At 42.6% G+C, this 21809-nt stretch overlaps 1 protein-coding gene across 2 annotated transcripts in view; it reads left to right on the forward strand.

Moving 5' to 3' along the window:
* The window catches only part of CLUH (CLUH binding protein of NUMT mRNA), an 84101-nt gene extending 62588 nt beyond the window's left edge, over positions 1 to 21513 (forward strand). For both annotated transcript variants that reach the window (XM_088152535.1, XM_088152536.1), the window contains exons 15-26: positions 395 to 457; positions 3259 to 3503; positions 4764 to 4848; positions 7085 to 7238; positions 8436 to 8575; positions 11142 to 11222; positions 11369 to 11494; positions 13565 to 13686; positions 14717 to 14810; positions 16600 to 16734; positions 18177 to 18250; positions 19052 to 21513. In XM_088152535.1, coding sequence (XP_088008661.1) covers positions 395 to 457; positions 3259 to 3503; positions 4764 to 4848; positions 7085 to 7238; positions 8436 to 8575; positions 11142 to 11222; positions 11369 to 11494; positions 13565 to 13686; positions 14717 to 14810; positions 16600 to 16734; positions 18177 to 18250; positions 19052 to 19199 — 1467 coding nt within the window. In that variant the 3' untranslated portion in view covers positions 19200 to 21513. The remainder of the gene's footprint in view (positions 1 to 394; positions 458 to 3258; positions 3504 to 4763; positions 4849 to 7084; positions 7239 to 8435; positions 8576 to 11141; positions 11223 to 11368; positions 11495 to 13564; positions 13687 to 14716; positions 14811 to 16599; positions 16735 to 18176; positions 18251 to 19051) is intronic.
* Positions 21514 to 21809: the final 296 nt, after the last annotated feature.

Genomic DNA, 21809 nt, shown 5'->3' on the forward strand with positions numbered 1-21809 from the left:
AACTGAGTCTACAATCAGTGATGCTACGAAACTAGCAAAGTCATGCTGAGTTTGGGGTGAAAAGCACCATTATGGTCTTTTGAAACTGTCAGTTGCAGAACCTCTAACGGGGGTAGTTTGTGACTCCTGAAGCCTGGGACTTGCGGTATTTCTACAAGCCTTTCTTCAGGGAAAGTCATACATTTCCTGAATTCCAAGCCAGCCTGACCAGTGCCTAGGAATTCTGGGAGTTGTAGTTGTAACATACCAGGGAGCTCCAAATCAGGAATCTTGAATTAAATAGCTTTCCATCTCTGGCAGAGTGAACACCAAGCAAGGTCACACGTAGAATCTGAGAAGTTTTTTTTATAGGCCAGTCCTACCCTTTTAACTCTTTTTCTTCTTTGCAATACAGAAAATAGGAATCACAGAACTGATCACTCGGTCAGCCAAGCACATCTTCAAGATATATCTGCAGGTATGAATCGGGTTACCTGACTCCGAATGTCATTACTTGCTGCCCTGTCTTTAGCATGATTATCTCCCCCCACCCCACCCTCCCCAGTCTCCTTCCTTGAACTAAGGGAAGCCATTTCCCCACTAGGCCTTTCGGACGGTTGCCTAGCAACTGGGAGTGCAATCTCATTAGGACCTAAAATAGGTACAGACCTGTTGGGGGGGGCCCTCTCGATGGCTGCAGCAACATTTGCACGCGTGCATCTTCTGCAAACCTTCCTTACTCGGGTTCTCTTCTCCCCGGCGCTTCCTCTTGAAATACGAAAAGCCAAGGAGGGGGGGAAAAAACAACAAAGTAAAGTGGATTTAGATTGTGGAATCTACGGCATGTTTTTGGCACAGCTAAAGAATGTTGCTCCTTGAGTAAAGGGTACATTTAACTAGTACTTCTCTTTAGCCAGACTTCGGTACACTGCACAACCTTGTTTGGATTTCTTTCTGAAATAGGACACTTGCTAAAATGTTTTTTTTTGCATGCTGGCCTTGGCCCCCACCAGTTATGTGTGGATGGAAAGCTTTATACGCCCAATATCTGATCTATAAGCCAGATTCTCCAGTTGTTGAGCATTGCTTACGGCATAATGTCTCTCTGTGTTTTTGTTCTGTTGCACTAGCTCTTTTAATAGTGCAGAAGAGAAGCATACTCCCCCCCGCCCCCCCAAAAAATGGTTATAGATCCCTGGTGGTGGAATGATTTTTCTGGAATTTCTTATCAAACAACTGTGGCAAGGCGTTTTAAAAGAAGAGCAGAGAACAGTCAAGATGCGAAGCTCCAGGAGAAAATAAAAATCACAAACTTTTAGAAGGGGGGGAAATTATTTTCCCCATATTTTTTTTCTGACTTGTTGCAGACTTTCAAAACTTTAGGAGGGAGTAACTAATGGCCATAAGCCACTGAAAGCTGAAAGTTTTTAAGCCATGGGCACGTGCCAGTTCTTGGAGAGATGGGATGTTACCTCTACAGATCCTGAGGTGTTTGCTTGTATTAGCTCTTCTACTGATGCAGTTTAAAAGTCCCAGTTTGATGCAGCAGGACTGTTGTTACCATATTAATCCTGCGTAGAAAAATGGCATCTCCGGTTGCAGAAGCAATCTTCCTCTGAGATTCAGATCAGATGGTCTGCAACAGCTGTTAAAAACCTGTGGCTGCTTTAGTAGTCTGGAATACCGTGACGGGCTACAACCTCACTTCCTCTGCAGTTGTTAAGTGAATCACCTGCAGTCATTAAGCAAGACATCATGTGACAGCAACTTGTGATTTCACTGCCAGCTTGTCCATTGACTCTGGTTTTTCAGAAACTGGCTGTGAAGTGTGCAAATGGCAATCACATGACCACGGGATGCTGCAACGGTCGTAAGTGCAAGGATTGTTCCTAAAGTTATTTTTTCAGTGTCATTGTAACTTTGAACAGTCGCTAAACGGGGCAGTTGTTAAGCGAGGACTACCTATAATAAATTTGTACCCACCCACAACCCTTAGATCACAATTCCCTTGGTCTGCTATGCAGCTCTAAGCCCTCTTCAAGCCCTCTCCCTGGCCCTGCTGAGTTGAATGAATGATCTGAAAGAGGAGCTGTCTTGAAAATACATCAAACACTTTGCACATTCATACACCTTTTGCACCTCATTGCTCAGTGGTGGCTGAGAGAATGTAGGTAGCATGTGTAACCATGTTGATGTGATGCTCCATGCTCTTCATGCATACTTTTATTCTCTATTCAGGCTGAGGCGAGTATGTAGAAAAGATCCTTGGTTAGCCAATAATCACCTTTTTTCTAAATAAGGAGTCATAAAGGAGTGAATTTTGGACACTTCTCGGCTCCTTCCGTTATTTTTTTCAAAGCTGGCCAAATAGGGTATAAGGCCAACAGTGAGCTTTTGATGCTTGAAGCCCCCTATATCTACATTCACTCACAGTTCTCTCTTTTAAGTGTTCCCCTCCCACCCCCCACAAAATTGGCAAAGATTTTCTAAGTGATTAATATATCCTCTTGCCCCAGTATCTCAGTATTTTGACCTGAATACCCATTGGCTCTAAAGATGGTAGGACTTGCCTAGCCAATTATTTACAAAATGTCAGATATGTCATTTGCTTCTGTGTAAATAAAAATAAAATAATTTTTGTTTGATTGTGTGGTGTACTTTTGAATGGTGCCTCCCTTTCGTGAATGCCAGCAAGTGAGACAACCCATGTTTCCTTAGTCACAGTAAGTGGCCAAGGGATGGGATGGGTTTGAGCAAGCTAGGGAACAAAGCGGCATTATCTGCTTGCTTTCTGACAATTCTGCCAGGTCCCCGCTCCTTGGAAACATATTGTGACAAGAACCTTCTCTTTTTCACTACCCTTTAAAGTAGCCAGATGCAGCAAAATACAGTGATGTGCATTTTACAGAAAATGTTGAGTTGGAACTGTTTCTTGAAAAACATATTTTTCAGTTTGCTCCAGGGGCCACAAATCAGAGGCCTATTGTCCTATGCATATTACCCTACTGAATACAGGGAAATTTGCATGATCATTTATCTACTTTGATACTTTTAGCTGGATGAAGGATACGGGCAAGCTATAATGTGGGGTGAAAAATTTCCAGTTCTTCTTTTCTTCCCCATGGGAAAACTTCCTAGCCCTCTTCATGGCCTACACACATCTTTCACCCATCTAAAGATATTGGAATTAAAGAACTCATGATAACGTCGTTGCTTTCCATCCTAGAGCTGTAGTGTGCCTTTCACTGACCAACCCCAACACTTCTTTCTCTCCTGCAGGGAGTGGAACTCTCAGGGTTATCGGCTGCTATTAGTCATTTCCTCAACTGCTTCTTAAGCTCCTTTCCTAACCCTGTGGGTCACCTTCCTGCCGACGAGCTGGTCTCCCGGAAGAAAAACAAGAGAAGGAAAAATCGGAACCTGGGCACTGCTGACAATACCGCCTGGGCTGCTATGAGCCCCCAGGAGCTGTGGAAGAATATTTGCTCTGAAGCCAAGAGTTATTTTGACTTTGGTCTGGAAATGTGAGTAGAAATTTTAAGATCACAGTCATGATCCAGTTGGACTTACAGATCAAACCAGTAGAGCACGTTTTGGGATCTTGATGCCTTTGGGTGTATAGATGTTTTAATTATCTTATTTTCCCCTCTGGAGTTTGAGACACTTTCCATATGCAGCGCCCTTCACATCCAAGCTGTGAGCCGGTCCGGAGTCCAGCAGGGTGCTTCCATCATGTCCCAGGAGACTACAAGAACTTTTCTTGATTCTAGAGACAGATCTAGTAGGCTTAAGAATGCCTAGCCAGCATGGAAGCCATAAGAGATGTAGGCAAGTTTTCAGTAGCTGCAGGGTGATGCCTGTCTATCAAGAGCCATAGGAAACGGAAACAGAATTGTCCCTCTTGGTTTTCTCTCTTTTCTACTGTTACAAGACCATATTAAAGGTTTAATAAGCTTTTAAATGGAAAATTGTGTCCCTGTTATTCATCATTGGCCATCCCATGTTGGCTGTGTCATCTCAAAGCTTCCAAAGGAGAACAGCTGGGGGATTACATGGAGGAAGGAGATTGGACAGCCTCACTTTAAGGACTGTCCATCCCCTTGACTAAGTATTGAAATCTTCTTTGAAGACTTTGGGAGAATTGGGAAGCTTTCAAAAATAAGGGAGGTTGCAATCTCTGAGAAGGGGCTTTTGGCAGGGACCCCTCACTCTGAAAATCTCCACTGCCATCATTAGGAAATGTGCCTGGTACAGCCTGAGTTCTTATCAAGGCCATCTCATTTTCCCACTGATGCAGCTTCTGTCCCCCCAGCCTTTGTTGCAGTTACTCTGCTGAAATACAAATGTTTCAACTTGGCCAAGGTTCTGCTTTTATGGTGCTGATTTTCCATTCGGCAAAGGCCAGGACCTTTTTAGCATTAGCCCCTGAGCTAGTCTTAAGCCTAGCTACTAACCCCTTCTTCAAACTATTACCACCCCTAGTGCTTCTGCTGAGCTCTTTGCTGTTCTTTTCTTCTCTATTAAAAAAAAAAAATCTTTGGAGTTAACTGTGTGATTGGGGGCGGGTAGGTAAGATGGATTTGGGAACAGGAACCCTCAGGGCTGTAGTTTTATTGGGAAATTGAAAAAAAGCATCCTAGGAAAAGCCAAACCATTTCCATGTCGCTACCAAGAAACTACATGGATCTCAAGGGACCATCTTTACCTTTACTGAGAATTTCATAGATCCATATGATCTGCCTAGTAACCTACTTCCTTCTCCTCACTTCTGTTTCCTTTTGCAGTGAAAGTGTTGACCAAGCAGTAGAAGTATACAACCTACAGAAGATTACCCTGTTGCGGGAGATTTCTCTTAAAACTGGAATCCAGGTGGGGTCAGCATACACAAACCATTGCTATGTTTTCTGTGCCTCACCTCTTCAACATAATTCAGAGGAACATAGTAAGCTGTTATTGCTTCCTGCGTAGGCTCTCCTTTTCAACCTGCACATCTTCTCAGCATGCAGTTCCCCAGCCAGCATGTTGTTGTTGTTGTTCAGTCGTTAAGTTGTCCCCGGCTCTTCGTGATCCCATGACCCATATCGCACCAGGCCTTCCTGTCCTTCACTAGCCTCCCTGAGTTTGCTCAGTTTCATGCTCTTTGCTTCGGTGATGCTGTCTCACCATTACTGTCAAAGAGTTTTGCTGGCGTTGACCTTTAAAGCATTTCATGGGACTGGGTTATTTGAGGGACCGCCTCTCCCCGTTTTCATATGCCCATCCCACTAGATCCAGCAGGGTGGGTATGTTACGGGTTCCATCAACTAGAGAGCTACATTTGGCAGGCCCCAGGCGGTGGGCCTTTTCTGCTGTGGCGCCTATGCTGTGGAATCTTCTCCCCCCTGAGGTGAGGTTGGCTTCATCATTGTTGAGCTTCCAGGGGTCTCTTAAGACCTAGTTATGCCAGCAGGCCTGGGGATCCCAGGGGACAGGGGAATTAGTGAGGTGGCTCCCTTATTTTTAACATCCCTCCATCTATAATTTTCTTTTTCTGTTTTAGTTCTTTTATAGCTTTTAATGTTTTTTAATCATTATTGTATAAAGTCTTTTAGGCAGTGTTTGTTTTATACATTTATTGTTTTATTGGCTTGGTGTATGCCACCCAGAGTCACATTTTGTGAGATGGGCAGCCATACAAAATTGATTGATTGATTGATTGATTGATTGATTAATTAATAATTCCTTAGGTTGGGGAAAGCTGCCCTTAGATCTTGCCCTTAGCATCTGTCTGCCTGTCTTGGGTGGAGACAGTAATGTGATTAATTATTATTTTTTTATATCAGTCCAATATTAGTGGACTCTGACTGGTGCACAACGCAAATCAGAAATGTCATAAAAGTGTAAAAAAATAACTCAGGAGGGGCCCACACTCATGCTTTGGCCCTTAAGCCTGGTCAGACAGCATCCACTGGGCCTTTTAGAATAAGGGCAGCTGGAGGGCCACCCACAGCTCCAAGGGAAGAATGTTGCCAAGTGTGAGAGCTTTCACTGAAAAGCCCTAGATGTTCCACCTGGATGAGCAGAATCATCTTTGGCGAGGTGGTCCCTGCTTTTATCCCAGAAACCCAAAATTTCCTACAGTCTCAGAAAATGGGCATCTTGGCAGGGAGCAATTGGTCTTCGAGTTACGAATTTTGATGGAGGAAAGCCGGGGCCACAGTTTTTAAATTTATGCTTGGTTGCTGAAGACCGCAAGGTGTACAGCTGCTTTGGGGTTGGTGGGAGTATTACGGAATTTTCAGAAGCAAAACGAGAGCCTTAAACTATGCAGAATTTAAGGCATCTTTCTTTGCCCTCCCCTACACTTTTCTTCCTTGGGCAAAACCTTGGGAAGAAAAAAACATGCTGCTGAAAATGGGCACTTTTCTTTCCACTTGTGGTGATGTAATTCAAGGTGCTTTTGGGAGTAGAAAATAGGTACCAGGGGCTGGGGGGGATGCAGATGGCTCAGCCCTGCCCTATTCTGCAGAAATGTGAATTGTGTGTCCATACCTTGAGCACTATTTAAAGCCCCAATCAGAATTGTCAAAGGAAGCTAGTTTAATGCACCAAATCTGGGGTTATTTCTAACTCTCTTGAGTAGGGACATGCATGTGTCTGTTTGCCAATTGCATTCATTTGTTAAATTCTTTAAATATATTTCCTGGATGTGTATATTAAGTGAATCTCCCCATCCTGTCTGTTTTAATTCTAATTGGGTTTGCCTAGATTGATTACATCCTTACAAATATCCTAATAGTAGATAATACTAGCAAATTAATTCAAGATGGAACCCAGATTAGTGCCAGGTATTAAGAGGTGGTGTCTCATTTTTTTCAACACAATGATACTGTGAGACCTAGAGAGAAATGAAGGGGAGGGTCACCTCTCACATTTTCCACAATGACTTGGAGTGAGATAACATTCATGGCGTGATGGGAAATTAAAGCGATTTTAATTCAGAGCGCTGCTATTGTCTGCGTCCAGGGCCTGTGCAATTGAAGGTGATCTCTTGGAGGACCCTTTCCCCATGCCTGCTTTTTGATATCAGGAACGCATAGAAAACCCTGGTTTTTGTGCATTTCAGATCCTGCTGAAAGAATATAACTTTGATAACCGTCACAAGCCACCGTTCACCGAGGAGGACATCCTCAACATCTTCCCCGTTGTGAAACACGTCAACCCCAAAGCTTCAGACGCGTTCCACTTCTTCCAGAGTGGGCAGGCAAAAGTTCAACAAGGTGTGAACTCACTATGAAGCATCTTTCATGCTTGACTTGGGGAAGAAAAAGGCAGTGGTGCGAGAGTGTTGCTAATTAAATCTGATGTCAGTTCCCTTTAAAATGAGTAAGATACAATTTTTCCCCAAGTTCTATCCTGGGGATATGTAGACCTCAAGGACACAGTTAATTATTTTACAATAATGCTTAAAACTTGTTCATGTACTAAAGTGGGCAGGGGAGAACTGTGATCTTCCAGATGCTGCTGAAATCCAGCATCTCTCATAGCTGGAACAGTGGGGAACAGGACTGCAGGTTTCCTATTTGAAATTTAGAACCTACCATAAAATATATTGAATTGGAAATATTTCAGATTCAAAACCTGGAACCGTTCCAATGTTGTCATGACATGACAATATTTCAAGCTCAAAACAGCTCTATTTCTGGAATGGTCAGAAGCAAGGAGCTCAAGTTTGAAACGTTTTCAGGCCACTATTTCTCACCCTGGATGATGATGATGATGATGATGATGATGATGATGATGATGATGATGATTTACACACACATACATATGCACATACACACATACACACATTATGTGTCCCTGAAAGATTAGCACTGGACATGTGTTATGTTGGGTAAGAACAGTTTTTGGTATATAAGCCCTTACATACTGATCATGAATACATTCCTTTAATAAAGAAGATCATATTAAATTATTGCTTGCCTATTCAAAGATGTCTAAACAGCCATTTGAATACGAGGAGACACAATTACAGTCTTAGAAGACAAAACATCTTCGCCCTGACTAGTGGAAATTTTGAGTTGTTGAGCTTGTATAGCTTGGCTATATCAAAATGAGGGCGAAAATCTTTGAGGAAGCCCTTAAACCAGATCTCCTCTTTTAAATGCCCCCTGTCATCAACTGATTGGTCCATGCGATATGATGATGATGATGATGATGATGATGATGATGATGATTCATTTGGTTTATTCTCCGCCCATCTCCCCCAGTGGGGAACTCTGGGCAGCTCACAAAGTGTACAATTCTAATACAATTCTTAACAGTGACTATATATCCACTTAAAATGAGCAAGAAGAAGAACAAAGTGTTGCTTCTTAGGAAGGTGGATTTGAGCAGGCATGGCATTCTGCATCCTGGCACATGAGGCTGGTGTCTTAAGGGAGGGGAATCTCATTTTTCCATCTCTCTTCTAGGTTTCTTGAAAGAGGGTTGTGAATTGATCAGCGAAGCCTTAAACCTGTTCAACAACGTGTACGGCGCGATGCACGTAGAGATCTGTGCCTGCCTTCGGCTGTTGGCTCGCCTGAACTACATCATGGGAGATTATTCAGAGGTACAGAGAAACAGGAATCTGAGTCTGCTCAGAGCATCTGCTTATTCTACATAATCGTAAGAGCCTTAGCAAATCAAGACAAAAATACATCTGATTTTGCATACCTGGGAGAGGTCACCTTCTCTCAATCCTAATGATGGATTGACTTTCCCATTTAGTATTTGTCGGAACTCATTGCCCCAACTTGTAGCATTGGGCTCCATACTTGATGTGTGCTATAAGAAATGCTTCCTTCTGTTCTACCTAACATGTTCCTTAAATGAATCTAGTTTTGTTGTTGTTATAAAATGACAAACGGTATACTTTAAGATGCGGTCCTGGTGACTGCATCTTAAAAAGGATATGGTAGAGCTGGAAAAGTTGCAGAAAAAAGCAACCAAAATGTTCAAGAAATCAAAGCAAGTTTACCTACAAGAAAATACTACAGTGTTGGGTGGGGGAGAGGAAGTAGCTTAGAAAAATGGGGAATAAGGATAAGACTCCCTAACATCATGCATGTTTGAAAAATGTGAGTTAGGTGTTTCTCCTTGTCTCACAGTGTTAGACCTTGGAGTCATCCATGAAAAGAAAGTGTAGAGATTCATGACCAATGAAGGAAAACAGGCTTTACATAATCCAGTGTTAAAATATGGAATTCACTGCCCTAAGAGCTAGTGATTGCTACCAACTTAAATGGATTTGAAAGGGAACTGAACAACCTCATTGCAGATCAGGTTCATGGTGACTATCTGTCTCGACGGTTCCTTTACACTACCTCAAATATCACCCTCCTTTTCATATTTATGCGTTTCCTGGGGAATCTGGTTGGCTGTGCAGGACACAGAATACAAACCTCCCTCTATTTTCTGTATAATCTTTGCAACTTCATAAGATTCTCACCTACATGATTTACTCTTATTTGTCCTTCCGTCTCTGACTGTTCCAATCATTTTAGTTCCTTGAAAGGAAGATTATTTTTCATGTCTACTTTCTAGGCTGCATGTATCCTCTCTCCCTCCCTCTCTCCTTCCTTCCTTGTTCTGAGAGGGAGATCTCCATTTCTGGGGGAAAGTCTAATGGGGAAAAAAGGGAGGTCATGAGAGGGGGCTTTATAAAGTCGTGCCTGAGTGAAAGACAGAAGGTTTTTTCCCTCTCCTAAAATTTTTTTTAAAAAATGGGTCATTTGATGAAGCCAACCTTTGAGAGATTATGAAAAGGAATATTGTAGTTCCACCTTTTTTTTGTGTGTTTGTCAAACTTGATCTCAAGCATTGGGCCCAGTTTTCGTTTCAAGAAGGATTCAGCTGAACTAGGACATGTTTAGAGAAAGACAACTGAGTCCTGTGACAAAAAATTGAAGGGATTGGGGATATTCATCCTTGAGAAGCAAAGGCTAAGAAGGAGGGTGATAACCCTCTTCAGATACCTGAAGGGGTGTCATAAATTCTTCTCAGGATCCAGGGCATGTAATAATAGTTTGAAGTTACAGGAAACCAGATTCCAGTTGAACATTAGGAAAATTGTCTAACAGTACAAGCAAGTCAACAGTGGCAAGGTGGTGGGCTTTACTGGATAAGCTTGAGCAGAGGCTAGACAACCATTTCTTGGGAATGATTGCATTTGGACTCCTGTGTGGAACAGGGAGTTGGACTTGACATCTTAAATGGCTTTTTCCATCTCTGTGATACAGAAAGAAAAGAACATGGCAGTGGCCACCCAATTAAGGGAGATCTGGCATGTGTTAAACCTGTTTAAAAAAATACCCAATTATTTGCAGAAAACTTATATACTGCGAACACGATGTGGATTCAGGGGGGGTTATATAAAATCCAACTATAAAACTATAAAATTCAATAGTATATCTAATTAAAAACAATAATGCCCCCTTAGCATATGGGTTTTGTTTTTTTTTTAAAGGGGAAGGCGCCCTCTGAATTTCTGGAGGTAAAAGTGTCCTAGGGTTGGAGCAGATACTGAAAAACATGGCCTTTTTGTTCCCCCTGCCCCAATCAGAGTTGGGGGGGGGGATGTCAACTTTCTTAAGTAGGAAGCAGGCCCTGAATAGTTCAACGTTATGCAGAGGAGGCGTTCCTGGAAGCATCTAGGCACTAAGCCATTTAGGGCATTTTAGGTAACGCCCAGGACTTTCATTTATCCTCAGAAACCTATTGGCAACCAGTACAGCATCCACAATAATGTTTTTTATAACCCCACTATGGGGTTTGGGGTTTCAGGTGCAAAGACTCCCCTGGAGGCCTAGGCTGCATTTGCACATAAGAGGTAATTAGGTGTTGTTTTATCTGTGGCCTGTTGAACACATCTTACCAAGCCATTAAGTGTGATTGGAGCTTTCTGATGATCTCCAAGGGCAGTTCCACATACAGAGTGTGGCAATAATCTATCTAGAGGTGATAAAGACATGGGTTTCTGCTCCAGGTAGGGTCACAGCTGGTACACCAGCTGAAGCAACCCCCTCTTAGCTACAGCCTCCACCTGCATAAAATTGGAGCTTTCTGATAAATTCCAGCCAAAACAGGGAATCTCCTAGCCTATGTAGTTTTCCAAATTACATGTTCTTCTTTCCTAGGCCTTAAGCAATCAACAGAAAGCGGTGCTAATGAGTGAAAGGGTCCTTGGCATTGAGCATCCCAACACAATCCAAGAATATGTAAGTAGCATAAAAAAGGTGGAAGGGCTGGAGGGAAGAATGTGGTTGTCTTCTGTCTCTGTCGTAGCGGATATCTGAAAGATCCGGTCAGGAGGACACCCTGGTCCACCATTGGGTATCTGAGTACCTTTCTCCTGCCTTTACAGATGCATCTTGCTTTGTACTGCTTTGCAAACAGCCAGTTGTCCACAGCACTCAATCTACTGTACCGCGCACGCTACCTCATGCTGCTGGTGTTTGGGGAGGATCACCCAGAGATGGCTCTCTTGGATGTAAGTCACACCTTTAGCTCTCCTGATCCTTTGAAAAATGGCTGCAGTGAAGAAGCTCAGCTTTTGATGCTTATGGGGTTTGGGGTTTCAGGTGCGAAGACTCCCCTGGAGGCCTAGGCTGCATTTGCACATAAGAGGTAATTAGGTGTTGTTTTATCTGTGGCCTGTTGAACAAGCCACTGTTGCCTGACTCACACATCTTACCAAGCCATTAAGTGTGATTTCCAAACTACAGCGGCTAGGCTTGCGCGTGGCATTAATCTGAATCCAAATATATCCACGACTGCAGCTCACAAAAACATTTGCCTTTTAATAAAATTTGTTAGTCGGAAAAGACATGACCAGGCTTCTGATTTTTTAGCAGTAGATTGGTCATCCTTAGTTTTCCCTCTTCCCACCAAAAAAAAAAAAATTCCATTTTGAAAGGCGAGACATTTAAAATAAGGGATAAACATACAGTGGTACTTCAGGTCACGAACGCTTCTGTTCACGAACAATTCGGTTCACGAACAGCTCCGTTCGCAAAATTTTGCTTCCGTTTGTGAACTCTGCATCGGGTGATGAACACGACCCGTGGCCATTTTCCCTGCTGTGCCACGTGGTCGTGGCTTCCTGTAGGGAGGGGGACTCTCCCTCCAAACAATAACCGCCTCTCCACCCGCCTTCCTGTCCTCCACGCCAGAAGTCGCCTCAAGCAAGGTTAGTGTTCTCTCTCCTCGTACTGTACTGTACTTCGTTTCATATTTTTGTGGTTTAAAAAAAAAAATACATATGGTTCAGAATGGATTAACTGTATTTACATTGAACCTTATGGGAAAATTTGATTCGGTTGGCGACCAGATTCGTAGGGGTCAGAACGGATTAACCGTAATTACATTGAACCTTATGGGAAAATTTGATTCGGGTTGCGACCAGAGTCGCGGAACGAATTAAGTTCATAACCCGAGGTACCACTGTATTGAACTTAAGACAAGTTCTTCTGCAGATTCTCCAAAGGCTATGGATATACTGCATCCAGCTGGTAGGAAATTATGACCAGTTGGCCCACTGGGATTGGTGGATGGTTCTGAGATATAAAGAGACCCTCAAGTTTAGCCATCTCTCAAAACCTGCTTCACTCTTAGCTTTCTGCTTTCCCTGACTCGCTTTGGAAAACAAAAATTGTAACTCTCTTGAAGCTGCTTATGATCCCCCTGAGGTGAGTGCAACCCGGACTCGGTACAGGGGTTTGTGCCACTCTGTCTTAAGCAGAGGTGCCACATCTGCAAATCCAGGACTGCCTGTGGCCCTCGAACCAGTTTTTGCAGGTTCCAAAGAGACTAAATGTTGTTAGCATATTGTAATTTTTGATGCAGTGGAAGGGGGAAACCATTAACTAAATAACTGGAGAGCAGTCATATTAAGTAGATTTTAATTTAATTGTTGAAATGTAAATGAAATTAAATAAAAGGTCACTTTTCTTCCTGCTGTACCCATTACTTTTCAGGGTGTGGCCTGTAGCCTCCTCAAAATTTGCACACCTTGAGGTAAACAAGTGGAATAAATTCCCATACTCTGCCAAAGCTTCAATCCAGATCAATAAATACAGTGGATGTGTTCAGATTTCAAACTATGCCCAAATACATGAACCATATTCTGGCTTAACTACTAAGATAGTAGCTGGGTTCCCATATCACACTGGGTTCACAGAGTACATTGAATTACATACGAACCAAATGCACTGGTGTTAGCACAACACGCTGAACTGCAAAAAGGCAAACTCAGATTAACCCTAGGCAAGGTATGCATATTTTGCAAATGAAGCAGCTAGGTCTTCAAACTGACTTGGTTAAGCCTGATCTGTAAGCAGAACTTAAAAGCTGGAAAGGGTTTGGTAGAAAATAATAGCAGAATTGTTGGGAACTCTTTGTTCCATCTTTGACTTTGAGCCCAGAGCTGGTGTTCGATATGGTAAGAGATGAATTTCTTTGATGGTCTTTTCACCCTTCTGTAATCTGTGTATAGAGGAGACTTACTCAGTTGAAAGTGTGCCACTGTTTGGTCTAACGGGCACATGATCTTCATCCCTAGAACAATATTGGCCTGGTCCTTCATGGAGTTATGGAATATGACCTCTCGCTGCGATTCCTGGAGAACGCTTTGGTGATCAACTCCAAGTTCCATGGGGCCAAGTCCCTAAAAGTTGCACTGAGGTGAGATTCTTCTTCCCAGTTCTGTCAACAGGTGACAACTGAACATCTGTCCCATGCAGAAACTTGTATGAATCTATCTCAGGGTATGCCAGCAACATATAGAGGTAACAGTGAAACCCTGAAGTATTCAAGGACAATTGATTGTTCAAACACACACACACTCCCTCCAACAAAATGTTGCAGTGTAGGATGTTCCTGTTAGATTCCAGTAATCTTATTTCATTTGGTATTTCCCCTTTCTCCTAAACAATTTATATTTGCCTAAACATTAACGGGGAACCAAAGTCTTCTTTTTATATATGCCTGTAGGAAATGCTGCAGAAGTCGAGGGTTGAATGTGTTCCCCCTCCAGTTTGCATGTAACCTCCAAGACCTTCTCCAAACGTGCAGGTTTTAATGCGATGGAAGCCGAAAAAGTTAAATACATGGAGAGTAATCAATGGGTTTAATTTAATTTAGTCAAATTTAATTTTTTCTAACCCTGGCCACTTTTTGGAATTCAGCTTTCGTGTGCTACTCATAAGCCATATTTACACACACACAAAGTTGTCTCTTCCTAGAAAAGGATTTTTTTTAATTACTGGAGATTAGGGGAAGATAATGTCATCTCTTAATCTCATCTGGTTTTTTAAAAGTGTTCTTTAATAAAATGACTATATGTTGACCTGCTGCAAAGGAAGTCAATTTCTAGCATCATATTTAGATGGAATGGAAGACAGTATCTGAAAAAGCTACTTCACTTTCTTGGGGTGGTTTAAGACTTGCGATATCCACCACATTTTGTAAGAGCGCCCTTTTTATGCTGTCAAAAATCCAGATATCTCCAGGTCAAACAAACTTGCCCAGCACTCATAGATGGTTAAAAGATTAGAGAGGGAAGGTCCTAGAGATGCTAAGTATCCACTCATCCACCCCAGGCAGTTTTGCACTTCTCACTGTATCACGCACACACACACAAACACACACACACTTTTCCTTCAATGATGCCTAGAAGCTTTTTCCCATTTTCTGTCCTTTTTCTTTCCTTCAGCCATCACTTGGTAGCCCGAGTATATGAGAGTAAGGTTGAATTTCGGTCAGCTCTGCAGCACGAGAAAGAAGGCTACACAATTTATAAAAATCAGGTTGGATTTTTTTTTCCTTGCTTGGCTTAATATAGAGAGTGTCTTCCATCCTTTCAGTACAAATCTGCAAATTAATACGGGCTATAAAAATGGAATTTGAAACTGTTTGTTCTACTTACAAAGAGGCAAGGCCCAGTCATAGAATGTTCACAACTTCTAACTTCTGGAAGAAAAAACAAGCAAGGGAGGTGGAAATGTTTCAAAATGGAAAATGTTTCAAAGATAGAAGGTTGTTTTGTGCTTAAAGCTTTTTTTTTTCCCCTCCTGTTGGAACATTTTGAGTTGGGTGTGTTACAATGGAACTAAACACAAAATAGCTTGAGTATTTTTATATTCCAACTGAATAAAACTCAAGATGTTTTGAGTATTCCATCCATAAGAAACAGTGGAATTTGAAACAAGCATCTTATTCTCTTGCTTTTCGCTCCAGGGCCATAAGAATTGCTAGGGTGTTAGGCCATGCTGACTGCCATTTGCCACCTAACTTGGAGAAAAATTGACATAGGGAATTATTCATAATTTTAACAAAATAATAAAAACATTCCCAAAAGTAATAACGGAGGTAAATAACTTAAGGGAATTTTATCTATTTATTTATGCACACGTCTTTTTTTTTGTTTGTAGTTTGCTGTGCTGATGAGCACAGACTCAGCAAAAATGATTGTATTGTTGTTACCCTGCTGCAACTTAACTTGCATGTGTAACGTTAACATTACAGCAGCCTCAAATCCTTACTATTACCGCAGCTTGCAATTGCCAAGCTCTGCAAAACAGCAAAACCTGCATTCTGAAAGCTCAGCTTCCATAAAAAACAGGCATAGAGTGCAACATACAACAAAATTCATCAATCAAACCAACATAAAGGTTTTGCAGTTTTAAATGCATTTTTAAAGCTCAACAACCAGAGGACAGAAGATGAACAAATTCACATATATGCATGCTGAGCAATCCAACCCAAACAATATCCCAGCAATTCACCCCAGTCACAGCCAGTCAGTTATAGCAAGAGAGCACACTCCACAGTGACTCTTGAGCATTGCTTCATCTGCTTATTAATATCGCCTTGTCCCAGCAGTCCAGCCCAAACCATCCCCTACATCAACCCATCCTGGCTAGGCTGGGGGAAGAAATGAAACCTAGCTCAGTTAGAAGCCACAAAAATCCAGTCCCTTGGAACAATCTGGAATACTCCAAACAATGCCAGTTAAAGTGGCCAAGTTTCTTTCGGCACACATTTTGTTTTGAGTTTGGAACTCCTGAAACAGCCATATTTGAGCTTGGCTAATTTTGCACACCCTTGGCCAAAGGCTTGGGGACTTCTCTGGTTGAGGAGCTGGGAAACGATCCCCAAGTACATTGGATATCAGGTAGCAAAGATCCAGTACAAATATGTAGTTAGAACTTGTTTAAATGTTATAATCTGTTAACAGCAAATTTTCTAAGTGAGTGGGATTTCTTACTTTTTAAGGCTGTTCTTCTTTGTATTTTTTAAAACTTTTTTAAAGAAAACAGAGAGACCATTTCACAAAGTGTACTTTCTTCGTACTGTACTGAAATGTTAGCTGTTAGACAAATTGGAGATCTATCAGAAGCTATTAAGCTCTGAAGATTATATGGAAACTCCATATTCAGAAACCTTTTGCTCCTTCTGCTGTCTTTTGAGGGCAGCTGCAGCTAAGTTCGCCACTGTACCTACTTAGCCACTGAGTGGAAGAGAAAGTGCTCTAAAGGTGAGTCGGTAGGTTTCCTCTTAATTGCTGTTTGATGCGTATGCGTCTTTCCTGACTAGCTTGGTGAGCATCATGAGAAGACCAAAGAAAGCTCGGAGTACTTGAAATATTTGACTCAGCAGGCTGTGGCCCTCCAACGCACAATGAATGAGATCTACAAAAATGGATCCAACGCCAATATTATGCCCTTGAAGGTGAGTTACTGAAAGTCATCCCCTACCAAGGATGTAGGAGATGAACCAGTCCGTCTCCATTCTTCCTCTCTCGTTTTCAGAGTGAAGTGGCCAGTCTATGTTGGGAAAATAAGCTGTATAATGTATGCTTGTTCAGTTATAGCTTCTAGCTAAAAGGAGCCCTCTATAATAGTCTAGCACTGTTATAGAGGGCTTCTTGTAGCTAGAAGAGTCCATGCTGGTTGCAGTCCCTTCTTGGTTGGTCTCACCCATGTGACACCTTGTGCTTACAGGTGTTGGCCGATCATATCTGATCCCTAGAGTGCCTCAATATTGCAACACCAAAATTTGGGGGCAGAATGTTACTTTTCAGTAGCATCATTTTCACTTGGGTGAGGGGGAAATGAAATAAAATTTAAGAGGTGCGTGAAGCTTCTTAGACATAGCATTTCACATCCATTTTGCCTTAATCATTCCCAATGCAAAAAAAAAAAAAAATGGGGCCCCAAATTTTTGCCTTGCCCCTGTAGGAACATCACCACCATGTACACTGCAGCTTTTGGGGGGAAAGAAAGGGGGAAATGTCTATCTCTCAGCTGAAAAATGTTGCAGATAGATTAGCCAGCTCCTTGGCTGACCAGGGATTTGTACAAAGGTCCCTTTCCCAAAACAAAATCTGTTCCATGCCTTTGGGCATTTACAAAGCACTAGAGGAAATAAAAATGGCTGACCAACTTTGTCTAACACCAGATGGAAGAAGAGTGGAAGGAGGAAGCAGCAGTAGCCATCAATACTGAAATCCAGGGTCTAGAAAAAATGGATGGGAGTAATGTCAGCAGGGCTGGCTCACTACCTATTTTTTATTTATTTATTTTATTTTTATTTATTTATTGTTAAACTTGTATGCCGCCCATCTCCCCCAATGGGTGACTCTGGGCGGCTCACAACAACAAAAAAGGAAAAAACACCAATCCCTCCAACAATGGCTAAAATCCATAAATAATTAAAATAGAAACTTACATTAAAAATGTCCTAACCCCCCCCTGTAAATTTTAGCCCTAAAACCTTCAAGATGCTGGGGGGGGGGGAACCAAACCCATCACCCCATCAGCCATCTCCACTACCTAACCTGTCATCCATTCAGTAGGACTTTTGCTAGCCTGCTTACTATTGCCCTGCTATTCTTCCTGTTCCTCCATTCAACAGCCCAACCTAACTTAAAGACACCTGGAAGGAGCAACTGCCTTAAAAGGCTCCGTTCTCATTGCACATTTGGGTCTTTAATCCTTGGGTAAAGGAATTGTATCCAGGCTGTAAATGTGACTTGCTAGCCCAACACTTATTCACAGAGTTTTTGAGAACTAAAAGGGAACTTGAAAAGAAGCATCTTGACTTTCTAGTTGTTGGAGTAATGCTGTTTTCTTTCCTAACGTGGCACTAAACTCATCTTGTTCCCATCCTAGTTCACAGCTCCCAGCATGGCCAGCGTCTTAGAGCAGTTGAACATTATCAATGGAATTCTCTTCATTCCACTAAGGTAAGGAGACCAGAACCCCGCCACCTAATGTTGCTTTGCTTCAGGCTGAGCAGCAGAAGCATTTCTCTTGAGATGCTTTTAAGGGGAGGCTTCCAAAAAGTTTGCAAGCCACATGTAAAGAGGGTAGAAGTCAGGGATGGGGACCCATGGAAGAGGAAATCATTGGTCTGATTTTTTTCCCATAGTTCTGCAGGGCCTGCATGTTTGGCTGCTTGAGTTTTGTCTTAAAGCTTTCTCCCTGACCCTTCAGCTTCTTCTCCAAAAATCCCTTGTCCTGTATCTGCGTTCAGCAGGAGGCCAAACTTTATTCCTCACTTGCAAACTGCAGTAGACAACTCCCAGGATGCTGTTGAATTTATCATTTAAAAAAAGAAACAAATCTTGGGGTTTTTTACTACACACAGCCATATGCACAACATTCTGGTACTGGATATGGATTTGCCACCATGATTAACGACATTTTTGATGAGTTTTAAGATAGATGGACCCATCAGACTCATTTGTCCATCTAGCCCAGGGCCACTTGCCTAAAACCCTGGAGAGGCCCATCACTTGCTTCTTTCAGCAGGAAGTGCCCAGATGGGCCTTGGGAGCCTTCTGTGGTCCAACCTGAGGCTCTTCCTGCTCAAAAATGTACCCTCGGATTCTTGCTTTAAGAAAGGAAGATGGCCTATAGGCCCTCCTTTTGTCCACCAAGTCCAGAATCATCCACCTTAGCTCTGAAATTGCCCCTGAATTCTCTCCCAACAACCTCCCACTCCCCAAAAGAGTGACCCCTTTTTCCCCCTTCTCTTTCCACAGCCAAAAAGATTTAGAGAGCCTTAAGGCCGAGGTACAGAGACGGCAGCAGCTGCAAGAGGCCTTCAGGAGCAGTGATCAGCCAGAGACGGAAGAAAAAGCCCCCGAAGAGGAAGACCGGAGCCAGCCCGTCCGCCCCAGCACCCCTTAGCTTAAAGAGCTTTTTAGTTAACTGGTCCTCACCACGGAACCTGCCCCGGGTGGCTCAGCCTCGCCCTGGGACAACTTTGGCAATGTTGTTTGTTTCTGGGGTTGGTTTTTTTTGTTTTGTTTTGTTTTGTTTGTGTTTAATTTGCACTGGTACAATGAGTTCACAATGCAAAAGAACAAAATTTTGAGAAATGAAGTCTACCTGTCTAAACTGCCATAAGCAGGCGTCCCAAGATGGAGTGGAGCAGCAACTGTCAGTGCCCAAATGACCTAACTAGACTGGGAGATGTAGACCAAGCATGCCGCGTCGAGGTGGGGTGGGGTGGAAGAGGTGCAAGAGATGTATGTTGCGTGTATGTGTGTGTGTATCATCCATCCATTTCTACTGTGTACATAAGAGATTTAATTCCAAGTGAGGAATAATAATAACATTTCTCAGGTCATTTTTATGTTGATTTTAAAAGGACATTTAACTTTGCAGAATGAAATTTTGGCCGCCGCCCTCTACTATTGATTTTAAAGGGTCCCCCCCCCCCCTTCTTCCTGCCTTTAAACCTCAGCCCCTCACACTGTTTAGGTTCTGCAACATTATAAATATTATATATTAAATATAAATTCAGCCATATTTTTATCTGAATATTGATTTTTTTAAAAAGGCCCAAATGGATTTGGTACTGAAGAGACAAACTTTTGAGACATGCAACTCCCCCCCCCCCCCCCCATGTTTAGGAGAAAGCCACTGGATTCCTTTCAGGGGCCACATTTTAGCTTCGTTTCAGTAGGAGAGCAAAGACCAGGGGGAGTTGTTTTTTTTTTTTTTTGCAACTTGTCAGGTCCCAGAAAAAGAGAGTGCCTAAATAAATTCCTTCTGGTACGCAAAAGATGGAATAAGAGAAAAAGTCCCAAAGAAAGTAAGCTGGAAAGTTAAAAACCACTTTTGATACTGATCAAAGGAGTCTCCCTCCTCTCCCCCCCATTTGCAAGTGAATGGTAAAAGTGGGCTCCGGAGTGACAGGAATGAGAGTTGCCACTGAGTTTCAGGGGTTGGGAGGTGCTGACCATCTTCTTCAGCGCCCCTGAAAACTGTCACTTCCCATCGCCGCCACTGTCCCACCCCACCTGCCTCTTGGGTAATGCTCAGTGCCTATGCACTTCCCCCCATTCCAGAGGGGGGAACGATTTGCACAAAGAGAAGCCCGTTTGCCAGAGCATCCTTGGAACGGGGCAGGGAATGGGGGGAAGAGAAGCAGTCTAGTTGAGCACATACAACTGAGATTGCCACCAATGAAAAAACTGCCCCAGCAGTAGAATCGAATCAGTGTCTCTTTTATTTTTAAGGTTTATCTGTGAATGTATTAAAACCAAGAATCATGAACCGAAGCTGCATCTGCTTTCATTTCTCCTCTCTCCGCTTTCTCTCCCTGTGGAGCTACGTATTTCATTGGGTAGAAAACACAGGACTGCCCCGTGGTGTTTGAGGGAGGGCCACGTTTTCTCTCCTCTACTAATACCTTTGCCTTGGGGTGAGTCCTGTTTTCCAAGAAAGCATCCAATGCTGGAAACAGACCTCTCCGCTCCCCCCACTCTTGACCCTTCTGCTTTTCTAGGGGAAAACAAGAAATGGTGCATTTCTGCCAGGAAGCAACGGCACACAAATCCTTGTTCCGGACAGGCAAATGATGCTGTTGAGAGGTGCCAAGCTGTTGACATATGAAGCCACAAAATTTCTCCCCCCCCCGGGTCCCAATCCAATAAGAACACTTCAAATGGAACTGTAGTCAAACTTTGGTGACTTTTGCAGTAACTCTGTTGTCCATTCTGCTTAAAGCAAAGTCCACTCTCTGCTGTGGTGGCAATGAATTAGATATTCAGGAAGGGGCCTTCTGAAATGAACTAGTAGAGAGATGGTCAAACTGTTGTCTCTGTACCCCCTAATGCATCTCATTTCCCCCCCCCTTTTTTTTTCTGGGCGGGAGGGAATGTGGATCTCCTTCTTACAGTCTGTGGAAGGCGCTGAGATGGCCATTTTGCCTGTTTCACGCTTATGGGTTCGTGATGGGCTTATGAGAGAACAGCAAATGATGTTGGTTGCTGTAGAAAGATGGCAGGGCCCAAACCTCTGAATAATTCCCATGAGGGTTTGCTTGAGGGAGAAAGTGTACCCTTGATTTATCTTTGGAAATATTTCAATGCAACTTTAATATTGGGGGCAGGGGGGCTTGTCTAGCAATATTTTCCAATATTGGCTGACTTTTCTTTCCACATAATTGCAAACTGGCTGGAAACTTGGTATTTGTTTTAATTTTCTTCCAGGACAGAGGAATAAAGTATTTGACTGCATTTGCAAGTTGCATTAGGTGGGCGTGAAGCTTAGATTTTTTTCTCTTACATTTGACCCCACCATCACTTGAAATCCTATCAAACTTGCCTCCACTAGGGTTTCAGCTGCATGCATTTTATTTCTTTGATTACAATCAACCTTCTCAGGACATGCAGTTTTATTTTTATTTGATTTAAATAAATAAATAAATGCAGTTGCAACTAGAAGTGTTTAAATCAGATAGTTGGACCTGGGCTATATATAATAAGCAATATCAGAACACTTGCATGC

Source organism: Python bivittatus, unplaced genomic scaffold (assembly GCF_059951505.1).
Source record: "Python bivittatus isolate LINGU-HERP-01145 unplaced genomic scaffold, Pbiv_v1 ctg000690_np1212, whole genome shotgun sequence".
Classification (NCBI taxonomy): Eukaryota; Metazoa; Chordata; class Lepidosauria; order Squamata; family Pythonidae; genus Python; species Python bivittatus.